The 14610-nt window shown below is 37.3% G+C and overlaps 1 protein-coding gene across 1 annotated transcript in view; it reads right to left on the reverse strand.

Moving 5' to 3' along the window:
* Positions 1-14610, reverse strand: part of LOC107674230 (regulator of G-protein signaling 12-like) — a 45857-nt gene that overhangs the window by 24606 nt on the left and 6641 nt on the right. The window contains exon 3 of the mRNA XM_016468147.1: positions 10180-10290. Coding sequence (XP_016323633.1) covers positions 10180-10290 — 111 coding nt within the window. The remainder of the gene's footprint in view (positions 1-10179; positions 10291-14610) is intronic.

Consider the following 14610-nt stretch of genomic DNA (forward strand, 5'->3'; position numbering starts at 1 on the left):
GAAAATCCTCAATATTGATTTGGGGGTTTATATGAATGTGTTTCTGAGGGGAACTGACTGTCTTCAGAAAAGTTTACGCGGTATTTTCTTTTAATCTTGTTTCTGTATAGTTAATATTAAAGCAGTGTTTCAGCGGCAGTGCTGCTGTGTTTACAGCGGTAACGCCGTATCTGGTGTTCCAGAAGTGCCTCCTGCTGTCAGAGAGTGAATCTGCGTCTCATTCAGAGTCCTGAGGCAAAAAAAAAACAACAACTTTGGGGACCACTGCACTGAGCTATGCACACCACAGTCTAACAACCCAGTTATAGATCATACATTTTAAGAAAAATAAATGATTTTTTTTTTCAGATGAGTTATCAAAGCATCAGGAATACACAAGTTCTGTCACAACTTGCTTTCATCTCCACATCTCTCCCAGTCGATGACCCTGGTGTTACTTAATGTGTTTTCCTTCTCTTCCCCTCTGCTGTGCATTCTCTAACAGAGCACAGACTGTGGAGAGATCCATATATACCTCAGGGTTTACATATACTTTCAGTTGCATGCAGCTGGATGGCCTATGATCTCACATACAACCAGATGTGTGGATGTATGAGTTTCATGCTGTATGAGGCACATTCCTGACGTTACTGCTGAGTTGCAGCAGAGAACATTATCAGTAAGTAATTATTCCTTTAAAAACACAGGCCACAAGATGCAGAACTAAATACATACATACAAAACATCACTTGTTGTACGTCCAAGTGTTTTTGTTTACACAAGGCTATGGACATTACACACACAACACCTCTGTGCTACGTTTGCATGGGTAAAATATTCAAATGTGTTAGCTAAACCAACAAAAGGGGAAGAAACCACACTAACAGTCCACAGGGGCGTTACATTATGAAAATATATTAAGAAAATAGTTTATAACAAAAGAAAATAGTTTATAACAGTTTTACAAGTGCTTTCATATCAAATGCAAAGTCCAAATTATACAATAAAAGAGGGGGCAGAAATGTAACTGGAAAAAAGTGACCGAATAGGAGAAAAAAGGATAAAATATGTGTGCGCTCACAGAGAGAGAAGGAAAAATGAAAGTAAATGAGGGATGTCCGCTCTCTGTAATGTTAGTCAAAAAACATATTTGATGACCGTTCTCCCTCCCACATAAACACATTCCAGTAAGGTGTTTGAAAAGTAACAGACAAGGTTTTTCCAAGCCTAACACACTGTGGTTTGAGAAGAAGCAGGAGACTGTGGGACTAACAGCTAACGGACAAACAGATTCCAGTGTTTAGATTTGAATCTGAAATGAATAGTCCCTCGCATTGAGTGCTAAATTCCCTAGGATAGAAAGAGTAAGTTGTGCGTCTGCAAACTGTTCCTATTTGCTTTGGCATAACAAATGCTCCAGCTAACTTATAGCACAAACTCTTTAGGACAGACAGATGAGCTGTATTCTGACAAAATACCCACGTCTAATCAATCTGCACACACGTTTGTCAAGAAGACATAGTTTTAGTGGAACAACCAGTGCTAGTAGTCCAGGTGTGTTCTGTCTCCTTTCAGACAGCAGGAGGATGTTTACAGAGCTATTGAATGGGGACTAACAAAAGAGACATCTCTAACATCTTACAACGACTCACGGAGAAACAACTCACAGTCTAGACACATAAGAGACAGTAGACAGATAAAGAGAAACATGGAATATAGAAGGAAAAGAAAACAAAAGGTAAAAAAGTGAACAACTTTTCATCATTCACAGATCCAACTCACCGTATGAAAGTAGCAGACCCTTTTAAATGACAGTCTCTTTTTCAGACTCATGGTCTTTTTGCGAGGTGTGTCCATTCATATAGCGCAGCTCCCAACGTGTAGAGACCCAACGCTCTGACTGGCGAATCCATTCTGCTCTTACGCCTAAGACTGCGCTTCATTTCATTCCTCCACAGCAAGAGCTGACATGCTCTCCGAGCGCAAGGCAGTCTTACTGACGAGGAAGTTCCATTCTGATTCTGTGCTGTTACTACGGCAACCTCGAATTTCCGCAGAAAGCGCCTGGGTTGTGAGTGAGAAATTCAGAAGGAGAAGAAAACGATGGTATTCTCTCATTCCTCTCTTTGCTTGACCTGTGTAGTAACTAAAAAAAACAGATGTCAGACTTTTCCCTTGGTGATCTTTTTCAGCACCGACTAGCGCCTCTCTCTTTCTCTCACTTAGAGAAATCAAGAAATGCTTACTCAACCGTTTCACCATCATGGCTCTGCCACAACTCAAATAAATCCTCCATTCAAGACAAAAGAAAGCACTCACTCCGGGCCTCCAACGGCACAGCCCTGTGCTGCCACTTCAAATAAGCATCTGTCTTAATTTCCCAACGTCTAAAATCACAGCCGGGGAACTCAGCAGCAAAGCTCCAATGAGTTTCTTAATGCGGTAAAAATGCAAGAGGATGGACAGGCATGTTGAAAGGCATGTTTTTGGAGGAAAGTGAGGCGCGGGGTAGTTGGAGAATGACGTAAGGTAAATGACCATGTAGTGAGAGTGGATGTTAATGAAAGGCAGGTTCTAGAGCAGGTCATATCAGTACAGAGAGAGAAAGTAATAAAAATATCCCAGAGCTGGAGTTACAAAGGCAGTGTTTGATACAAACCTCATGAGCTCGATTAAAAAATATGAGTGTTGCAATTGGCAATTTCCTGAGTAGGTGAAAAAGAAAAATCTTAAAAATACTTGGCAGACATATTACAGAGAACAAAAATTGTAGGGGACCATTAAAATTATACTTTTGGGCTGGTGGTGAAAGATCTTTAAGGGGGGTTTGGGAGCTTTATTTTTAGTATTTCTTTTTCTTTTTTTAAATCACCCATCACAAAAGCCAAAAAAACAGTTTGGCTTTATTTAAATGAGATAAATATTTTATATTTGATAACTACTATAAATATGGCCCTTTGTAAATCTAAATAAATAAATAATCAAACAAACAGACAAACAGGTCTCATACATTTACATATATAGCAATGAACTGAAGTATGACATTGTTTCAGATCACCTCTGACAGCAAAGCTTATCACCACAAGACTGGGGTCGATGTAGTTTTTTTCTATGACTTTCACATGATGTCAGCATAGAAAGCAACTATGTTAAGAAAGTCGAAAAGAAACAGAGGCTAGAATGGCAACCGCATTCTGCAATCGAATTAAGTCTCAAAAAATTCAGATGGTTTAAAGTTCATATTCAAATGCATCACTTACAATACAATACAATACAATACAATACAATACAATACATAATACTGAGTCAAATCTGAAGTCATTCGAATGCAGATCCACATTCCTGTTGGTTCTCATGACTGTCCTCTCTGCCTGTTCCCAGTGGCCATGAAGGCATTAAAAGTGGTTCTCTCTTTCCTCTCGAACCAAGAGCAATGGAGCTTATGTGAGCTAAGCGGGCTGGCAAACAGACATAACTTTATACAGAAAGACATCTCATCTCAGAATGTTAATGGCCAATAAGAAAACAATATTAAGAAACCAAGTATATAATGTAATATAATATTATTATATATATATATATATATATATATATATAATATTTAATATATATAATGTCATATTGACCTAGTACTCTAAACCAGTGCAACACAGTCCAACACAGTCCTACGAACCACTACAACGTCTGCCAGCACAATATAAAATGTATGACAAGACTGATCCACACTACAAAACATGAAAATTAAAATTGGCAAGCGAGATAAATAGATAAACAATAGCATGGATTGTTTATATATGGATTGTATAGCCTATATAGTGACACCATTTAACAATAAACTATGTAAATATACTTGTTATTTATATAATGCAAAGTTTACAGAAAGAAGGAAGGAGCATAGGATGTCAGTCCCTCTCTTTCTTCTAGCTGATTTTTTTTTTTCAATAAAAGAACAAATTGTCTCAATACTGCCATCTGCTGTATCTTCCAACACAGGAACAAACACACTCACTTGCACACAAAATGAGTGAATTAAATGTCTAAGAATTTAAAATAAATAAATACTTATATAAACAAAACCCCTTTAAAATAACATATTACATTATGTTTGCATATTCATTACAAGGACTCCAAGATACATCTGAATGATATTTAGTATAATTTAGAAGTTAATTTTTCTTGGAAATAGTAAAGAGAAAAAAAATAAAATAAAGAAGAAGAAGAAAATCGAATGAATTTCTGTTCTAATTTTCAGGCAAAATCTTTTTCTTCCAAAAAAAAAAGGGTGAAAAAAATGTCCTTTTCCCCAGACTTAAGGAACTCAGAACTACTACTAAGCATTAACATAAAATACCTTATTGCAGTACCAAATGAGTTCACTCACAAAGTATTTGTTTCTCAATGTTTCACTTTAACTTTTCGATTTGTTTTCTTCTTTCTTAAAAGGAAGTACAGCTTTACTTTATATGAAATGTTTGTTGTCTAAAGTCTACACAATTTCAACAATAAAAAATTCTAACACGCTCATGCAAGTCATGAGACACATGAGACTAAGACAAAGTTGCTTTAAATTCATAGCTGACACTTGAATAACCACAAAAAAAAAACTCAAATGATGCTGAAAAAAAAAGAATGACAAATACAGAAATCTTTCATCAGGAGCTCATAAGAATACAATAACACCTGATTGGACAAATCAGGTCACATGATTAGGATATGCAAGATGATTTGTGATCAAACCATAAAAGGTAAATTATATAATTACATGTATACCAACATCTTTATTCTTTACTCTTACTACTTATAGCATAAAATTAGATAATTAAAATATATATTTAAAGCATAAATCATGCCAACGAATGGAATCAAATGAGCATTTGAGATGCAAATTCACTTGATAACCCGTCCATCAGCACAGTTTTTAAACTAATTTGAGGTTTCAACAGACATGATCCTGCATTCCAAAGCAAGATCGCACAAGTACTTGTGCAAGCAGTGTTAAAATTCAAACAGCGCTTTGTAATCACAACCACACTCTTAAATATTAACAGCAGACACAGACTCCTGTGATAGAAAACTGTCGGAGTGCATCCACAACCCCCCACCTCAACTAAAACACTCTGCATCTAAATACAACACGACTTGACAGATCAAACAAGCACACTAGCCCATACAAATGTGTGAGTAAAGGTACTCACTCCATCAGTATTGACGCTCAAAGTTGGCTCCATGTATGGCAGTGTTAGACTCCACAGTCGGCCGTTAAATGACTCCACGCTCTGTAAACACATCCATCCACTGGCTGCGTCCAGTACAGCGTGTGTGAGTCTGTATTCACAGTCTGTCCCTGTCACTATCTCTGCGTCTTGTGTTGTTTGATTCTCTCTCTCTCCCTCTCTCCGTCTTTCCACCCACTCCACTGTAATTCCTATTCCGCCCACAGAGCCCAGGGCTCACAGAGATGCAGAGACACGCTCGCAAGCGGGAGTGAGTATGTTTGTGCATTCACACTCATATACTTCACAGAGGCGTGAGAAACAGCCGCGCACACACACGCACTGAAATGTAAGTGCTTCACAGTGGGATTCTTCATGTTATTTACACAATGTGTTGTGCCACCGTATTAGTATGCCTGGAGCACAGCATCTGCTTAAAGAAGGGAGCGTGAAAGAATCAGAATGAATGTGTATGTGTGTGTGTGTGTGTGTGTGTGTTTGAACAATTAAGGGGGTACTTCTTTCTGGCATGTGTTTATATCAGTGTGTGTGTGTGTATAATTGCAGTCAATGTGTGCAATAAAAAGTATCAGGAACATCGAATTGTCCTTCTCAGTGTGTTTGTGTGTGGATGTGCCTTGTTTGACAGGCACTATTAAAACCTAAACCTGGTATGAAGGGCAACATTCTTCAACAAGTCCCAACTCTGTTCTCTCCATAAGCGGTGTTTAGGAATCCATGGGGTCTGTTTTTTAAACCCGGGAGCAAAGTTGAATCATCACTGTAATAAAACAGTCAGAATTTGTGACTGATGTGAAGCTACGTGCAGATGAACGTATGGCCTCCTGTAGCCAGCGGCCTCAGAGAGTTAAAAATGCATTGTATCGCTCCTGCTTTTGATTATTAAATGCCCAAACATGAGATAATACATCCACCTAGACACATAGATAATACAAACATTAAAGGGTTAGTTCACCTAAAAATGAAAATTAGCCCATAAATTACTCACCCTCAAGTCATCCTAGGTGTATATGACTTTCTTCTTTCAGACGAATCCAGTCGGAGTTATATTAAAAATTGCCTTTGATCTTTCAAGCTGTTTCATGGCACTCAGCAGGTGTTGCATGCATCAGTCTAAAAGGAATTAAATAAAAAGCGCCATCCATAAAAAAAAAGTGTCTCACATGGCTCCGGGGGGTGAACAAAGGCCTCCTGTAGCGAATCGATGCGTTTTTGTAAGAAAAATATCCATATTCAAAACGTAATAATCACTTTAATCTAGCTTGCGCTTACTGTTGTACACGGAAGCAGCTCCGGGCTGATGACGTAGTAGTTCAGCGTTGCGCATGCGCCGGTGAGTCTCGTGAAAACCAATGTTTGTTAACAGGAGCAAAGGAAGCAAAGTTTCCTTACTTGAGTAATTTATGGGCTAATTTTCATTTTTGGGTGAACCAACCCTTTAAGTGAGAAAAAACGCATGCATATATAGAAAGACAACCAGAAACAAACATGTGATTTCGAGAAACTATTCTAAATCAGGCAGTCACAAGACCGAGAGTTAAGATATGTTTCTTCTGGGTTGCATAATTATTAGGATTCTACCTTGTTTTCTAATTAAGCTTTTCAATTACAAGAAGTTATTTTCCAGTGCTGTGTCATTAGCCTAGCAGAGCACAGCAAAAACAGTATTTAGGTTCTAATTTTCAGAATGATTATTATTTGCTCTACAATTCTAATGTAAAGGATTCAAATAACGACAAAATAGTCATTATACTCATTATACGCATACTCTCGGGATGGCATGCATCAATATGTTCTCACACATGCCTGACTTCATGTATGCTGCAATCGTCTCAAGACTCTCAGAGTGATTCAGAAGAGATCTACGGTTTTTGCATTGCATTGCCTTAAACGTACAGCGCTCATACAATTACTCATACATGATCAAGTCCACAAATGTGAACCAACTTCCCTGACACCAAGTTGGTTAAGCAAAGCCTGAAGTGTAAAAAATTGTCTCTACTGTTTATTAGTGGTTCTCAACCAGGGGGCTGGGGACCATTAGGGGGGCCTCAGTAAACTGATGATTTAAAATAAGACAAAATAGGCATTGAAATAAGCTAAAACAACTAAAAAGTAAAACATGTCCTTGTCAGAAACTTTTTTCTTTAAAGAACCAGAGTTATCAATTTCTTGGGGAAAACGAGTGTAGCCTATTTTTACAAATGTGATTTCTAGATCTGGAAAAATCATGTTTATATACAGGTGCATCTCAATAAATTAGAATGGCGTGGAAAAGTTCATTTATTTCAGTAATTCAACTAAAATTGTGAAACTCGCGTATTAAATAAATTCAATGCACACAGACTGAAGTAGTTTAAGTCTTTGGTTCTTTTAATTGTGATGATTTTGGCTCACAAAAACCCACCAATTCACTATCTCAACAAATTAGAATACTTCATAAGACCAATAAAAAAAACATTTTTAGTGAATTGTTGGCCTTCTGGAAAGGTGTGTGTGTGTGTGTGAGATTAAGAAGATCAAAATTCATTTATTTTCTAATCTTTCACCATAAGACCAAATATGTGTATTTCAAGTTTACTTCCGCAGTCTGTGTTTATGAAGAAGTTAGTCTCCGGAGTGCCATTCAGTTTAAATTATCCATGTGAAATGAGTTTGTATTTAAAAATAAATTGTATTCGTGACTTTCAACAATAGTCATGGTCAGTTTTGAATGGGGGGTGGAATCTATTGGCTCAGTGAGCAAACTGAAGGCTCGAAAGGCTGGCATGATGTCACACAATGATTGTGGGCATGAAGAGAAATTACATCTAACCGGGTAAACACTCGCTGACAAGATAACTGCATAGCTCGCTTTCTCTTACATGACAGGCCAGCCAGAGGAAATATGTGTGTTCTGGAGAAGCCTGTAATTAGTCCCTTTTCTGATGTTGTTTGTGTATGTTCATCTCAAAGCTTGAGAGTGTGTGTCACAGCATTTAAGGACAGTATTCAATTAGCATGTAATTTAAGAGTGTGCATGCATGTTCATGCCTCACTGCAGAGAGTGTGTGAGTTCTTAGCAGAATCCCTGCTAACGAGAAGAATGCTGCTCAATACTCAAAATCTTTAGCACACACAGACACACACACACACACACACACACACACACACACACTAATTACTGTGCTGCTTCACAAAGCGAGCTCTGTTCACACACAAGTGCAGCCACCCTGCATATGTGCAGTTCTGAGAAAAGAGACAAAGCTAACGGAAGAAAAGGCAAAGAGATGAGAGGAAACCGAAGAGAGAGAGACTCCAAGAAAATAATGGAAGCAGGAGGAAAAAATACAAAACAGTCACATTTAACCTTCTTTTCAATCTATAGCATTATCAGTTTCTGTATTAACTATCAAGGCTTTTCTTAGCATTTGTACAGCGCAGATGACTAACTTCCTGCTTCTAAGAGCTTAAGACAGTTGTTTTCTTTCTTCTTCACTCAATACAACCCATTTTATGCAATTAGGCGAGTGTTTGTTTCAGCCACTAACTAGAGGAAGCATTTCATTCTTTTATCTTATCATGCCTGATCAACAGTGTGACTGTCCCGTCTGAGTGGCACGGAGGCTCATTTTCATGCTATGTGACTCAGCTGGTAAAGAGGGATTCCTGCTCTTTAAAAGAGCAAAGTTTTGATCATGAAATGAACACTAAACAAGTCCAAAAGAGTAACAGTTTTCTGGGATCAGTTACTTATTATTGACTGATCATTTATAATAGTGGACAAAGGTAAATAAGCATATTAGAATGATTTCTGAAGGATCATGTGAACAAATTTGTGAATTTTAACCACAGATTGATGTTTATTTAAAATAAGTTAAATTGAAAGTGTGTAATTTCTGAGCCAATAACATTACTAAATGTAATTGTCACACCACAGTGTTTGGACTTTGTTTTCAGTTTCCACCGTTTTCACTGTTGAGTTAGTTGTCATGGTTTCTGATTAGTTGTCATTTAGTTCAGATGTGTGTCATTAATTCTCCTCATTTGCTTGTATACTTAAATCCCATGTCTAGTCATTTGCTGTCAAGTCTCGTCTGTGTTCCATGTGTTGTTAGCCATTCTCTCTCTCTTTGGATTTATCTGCCTGTGGATTTATTAAAGACTGCCTTATATCTTCATCGTCATGTTTGTATCTTCTTACAACACACAACTGTGACAGTAATTATAAAAATAATGATTTTTCAAACAGGTTGCCAAATCACTACCATTTGTCAAGCAATGTTTTCATACAAACACAGATCCACAGTGTGTACACTTTTCACAAAAATCAACGTAAAAATGGCTTACTTATTGTTGTCTGCACAAATTAAGTTGGAAAAAAATTAAGCCTCTAATTACACACAAAGAATAGATAAAACTATAATAACCACTGGCATGCTGTGGCTATCAGGATAGACTGAGATGTGATGTGTTGTCAGTTTTTTTTTTTTTTGTGCCCCCGAGCTCCCATCTGAAAGAGCTTCCATCTGAAAATTACACCATCCATGTTTCACCGTCTCCTCCGTTGCCATGGCAATCTGCTGTCACCACACTTGTGCGCGCATCACACGTCACGTGGATCTCTTTGACTGCTGGGTCTAAAATTAAACTCACATGTGTGAGTGTGACCACAGCCATTAATACACTAGAATACCCTCGCTGTGGTGTCAGATCTGCTCTACATGCACACAGCTGTCGTTTCGTGAATAAGGGCCCAAGAGTTCATGCACTCCAGAGGGTTGGTTGTGTTTGTTTGTTTCAGTGTGCATGCATGTCTCTGAATTACTGCGTAGATCACTCGTTCCTTATGTAATCATTCCCTACCCTCCGAGTGATAGGATCGGAATGCTGGGAAGTTTTATAAGTAAGAATGTGAGAGAGACAAAGACTGAAATGTAGGGACACCTTCCTGAGGAGAAAAAGAAAAGCATTTGGGGAACCTTACCTCAAGGTCATCAAGTGAACGAGCCATACTGAGACGCTTGGAACGTCCAAAAGATCGTCTGCCGGAGGAACGCTGAGGAAAGCCCATAGTGATGCCTTTAAATTTTCTGCCCTGTGAGAAACAGATAGAAAGACATTAGTGACATAAACAAGACATGCTGGTGGTTGACCAAATTCTTATAATGCAGATGTCCTTATGATACAATATATATTTGTGTGATGCATTAAATATTCCATCGTCCTCACATTGGCAAACCATGAGTCCCCCAGAAATGTCTGGGAATTTGCAAATATCTTAGTAGAAGAGTGGGGTAACATCTCACAGCAAGAACTGTCAAATCTGGTGTGGTCCATAAGGATGAGATGCACTATTGTGCATAAAAAAAGCTGGTGGCCACACCAGATACTGACAGCTACTTTTCATATTGACTTACTTCAGGAACACATTATTCTATTTCTGTTCATCAAATGTTGTTGAATTTATGTCTCAGCTGTTAAACTTTTTTGTACATACAAATATTTACACGTTAAGACATTTGCTGGAAATAGAAGTCGAAAACTGTCAAATGTGAGATATTTTATTTATTTTATTTTAATTTCTGAGTATAGTTAATATTTAATAATTAAGATTTAATTAACAGTAGTATTGTGAATTATTATTACAGTTTAAAATAAATCTTTTCTATTTTAAATATATTTTAAAAAGTAACACATTTTTTACTGATTAATATATTTGTAAAAAACTGAGATACATTTTATTTCAGGATTCTTTGATAAATAGATAGTGTTGTAGTCCAGACTGAGTCAAGACCAAGATCAAGACAGCACTTTACAAATTCAACTGAAAGATCCACATTTACTGACTGAGAAATGTCTTGGTAAAATATTAAAAATGAATTTACACTATAATTATAATTGCATAAATGTTATTAGATTAAGGTTATAAATATAAACTTTTGAATATAGAAATATGAAAAGTAAAAAGATACTTTTAAATATTTTTAAATATTCAACTTTGCCATCAGAGGAATAAATTACATTTTAAAATATATGCAAATGTTATTTTAAATGATAATTTATTGTAAAAGTTAATTTAAATATAACTCACTTTTAAATATAATGGTCTAAGCTCACTCGTGATCATTCATCGGACTTCTACATTTGCATTCATCCTTAGTTCTGTACACACACAAGAGAGTCTGGTGGTCAGGCTGAATCCCAGCTCATAATCATATCACAGTGTCCGTCTACTAAAATTGTCTCCTGAGAAATAGAAGTGATAAGCGCTTTGTCTCCCTTTCCCTATTTTTGAAAAGGACAGCAAAATTTCTCCTCCACTCCGTGTGTGAAATACACAGAGGTAAACAACTCTCCTCTCACTCTTTGATTTCATTATGAGAGGAATGTTTGGCTATAGCACAGGATCACATGAACAGACACATGGGGAAATGTGCGCTTGTGTGTGTGGGGGTGTTATTAACCGTGTAAGATACCGTTCTAAAGTTCCTTTAGTCACTAAAGTGGATTTCCTGATTTTTAAGTTAAATTTAACATTTGTGCCATTAGCTACACTGCACAGTATTGCCAAAATAACAAGATTTGTATATTTTTTTAAAGGAAATTTCCATACGTAATGCTTGCATGTGTAAAACTCACTACAGCCACTTTCTTAAGGTGCTGTGGGTGGTTGCTAGGGTGTTTCAAGGTTGGCTTTAAGTCTCTATGATATTCTGGTTCCTAGATATGACTTAAGTCCTTTTTTCAATGTAAAGGTGCAGTCACATTAGTAAACTTTCAGTAAAATTTAATATGCAAAATAGGTCTACTGTCAAAAGCGTAGCGATGTATAAAGCACAGCTCACACAGAATACAGTGAATTTGTAAGACCAACTTGAACCTGTAATTTATATTGGGAAATCTTTTACACTCACATGAATTTCCAGACTGTTGGGATTCCAGATGAAATTACTGGATTTTGCCCATAAAAACTCATTAAACACTCTCAGAAAAAAAGGTACAATAGCTGCCACTGGGGTGGTACCTTTTCAAAAGGTACACTTTTGTATCTATGTCAATGTCTATTGAAATAAAATATGTTTGAGTAAGAAAAATATAAATATTTATTTATTTTTTAAATATAAACTATTTTTATATAAACCACTGCTTCCAACAAACAAGCCAGAAGACATTGATTCATTAAATGGGGTGATATGGATTAACGTCATGTTCACTTTGTAAAGCGTCAACTCTGGGAATCCCCTTGCATTATATGGACTCAAAGAGATAGATTATTTTTCTATAAATCTTTCTATGTGTCCATTTGAAGAAAGAAAATCATGTATATCTGGGACGACATGAAGGTAAGTAAATAATGAGAGAATTTTCATTTATAGAGTATCCCTTTAAAGAGATTTTTTGTCCATTTTCTAGTGTACCAGGTGCAAGTAGTAGCCTATGTCTGATTGCTATTAAAACGTAAGCACTCAACAAAGCCTCATAGCAACAGTATTTACACATTCTCTACATATTCAACTGGTATAAAGTATTTTAACAGAAAAAAACAAATACACACATCAGCATTAACCCTAATCGATTCTGTAAATACTTTAAACCATGACACCATGTCATGTTTTGTGTTCAGAGAAAGATCAACAGGGACTTGACAGAAAAGCAGAAGGAGGAAAGTACAAAGATGGGAGAACTAGTAGTCAGGCGGTCAGACAGACAGAGAGACAGCCTGATTAGAGGGATAATTTCCATAGGCTAAAGTTTAGAGGTTGATTGTGCAAATGACAAGAGCAGTGTAATAAAATGGCCTCCTGTGTTGCCTAGAAACGCAGCGAACTCTCTGTGTTCAGCCTCATCATTATGACAGATCAAGTGATAACAAACATTTGCACACAAACACAAATATGACTACATACACATGAGTCAGGGCAGTACATACTTCAGTTATGCACATACAGTATGTGTCTGCATTTAAAGGGATAGTTAAACCAAAAATGATAATTCTGTCATTATTTACTCATATGGGGAAGTCGTGGCCTAATGGTTAGAGAGTCGGACTCGTAACCCAAAGGTTGCGAGTTCGAGTCTCCGGTCCGGCAGGAATTGTAGGTGGGGGGAGTGAATAACCAGCGCTCTCTTCCACCTTCAATACCACGACTGAGGTGCCCTTGAGCAAGGCACCGAACCCCCAACTGCTCCCCGGGCGCTGCAGCATAAATGGCTGCCCACTGCTCCGGGTGTGTGTTCACGGTGTGTGTGTGTTCACTGCTGTGTGTGTGCACTTAGGATGGGTTAAATGCAGAGCACTAATTCCTAGTATGGGTAACCATACTTGGCCACATGTCACTTCACTCACTTCACTCACTCACTCATATCATCCCAAACCTGTTTTACATTTTTTGTTCTTTTTTTGTTCTGCAAACACAAAATACAGTTTCGCAGAAATTGGCAATCAAACCCTTTTGGTGACCATTGCCTTTCATTCTAGGACATTTCAAAGATTTAGTTCCCCAGGAGAAGAGGTTTAGAACGACGTGAGCAGGCCAATGACAAAATTTTCTGTGAACTATGCCTTTAAGGCTACCAAGACAGGACATTTACATAATATCTCTCTCAATCACACACACTCACAATATGAATGTCAAGGCAAGCATGCATAGACACCGTGCTCACACAACACACACACACACACGCTCATATGACGTACATAAAAATAAACCTCACAGAATCAGGAGAGAACAAATGATCTGCGCTATGGAAACAGATGAACACAGATTCCTTAAAGAAAAGATATGAAAGTTAAGAACTGTAATGTGAAACAAACTGAAGCGTAAAGCAACTTAAAGAGAAAAAACTAAAAAGAATCAACCAAAAATTCAAAGAACACAAAGGTTTGCTGTTGTAGTGCAGCGAATGAGCGTAAATTCTGCATACAGTGCTGGTGTCTGGATACTAGACCCATATTGGGTTTCATTAAAAACACTATCTACTGGTCATGTAACGGAGGAACGGTTTAGCCGGACATGAGTGACTGCCTCTTGATCACCCTAGTGGTTTCCATGGCAATTGAGCACCACAGCGTTGTGAATTGATATAAAGAAATATCATGGACTAAACTATGTTCCTTGGGTGAATCTTGCAGGTGGTGGCTGAAAAGAAGCATATGTCAACATTGGTTTTGGAGAACAACGCTAAATGTTCCAGATGTTATCAAAAACGGCTCTGTTTTGTGTATTGTACTTGAATCCGAGGAGGAAAGAATGTTTTATTTATATACTTCAAAAGACAGAGGGCATAGAAACATGAGGCTCATATGACTATGCTCACATCAGCACAGCCTAAAGCTCTTTTTAGGTTGCCAAAGAGTGAATGATACACATATAAGCTAAAAGGTCTCAAAGTACATTCTATATATATATATATA

This window comes from Sinocyclocheilus anshuiensis, unplaced genomic scaffold (genome assembly GCF_001515605.1).
Source record: "Sinocyclocheilus anshuiensis isolate Anshui unplaced genomic scaffold, SAMN03320099.WGS_v1.1 scaffold728, whole genome shotgun sequence".
In the NCBI taxonomy this organism is placed as follows: Eukaryota; Metazoa; Chordata; class Actinopteri; order Cypriniformes; family Cyprinidae; genus Sinocyclocheilus; species Sinocyclocheilus anshuiensis.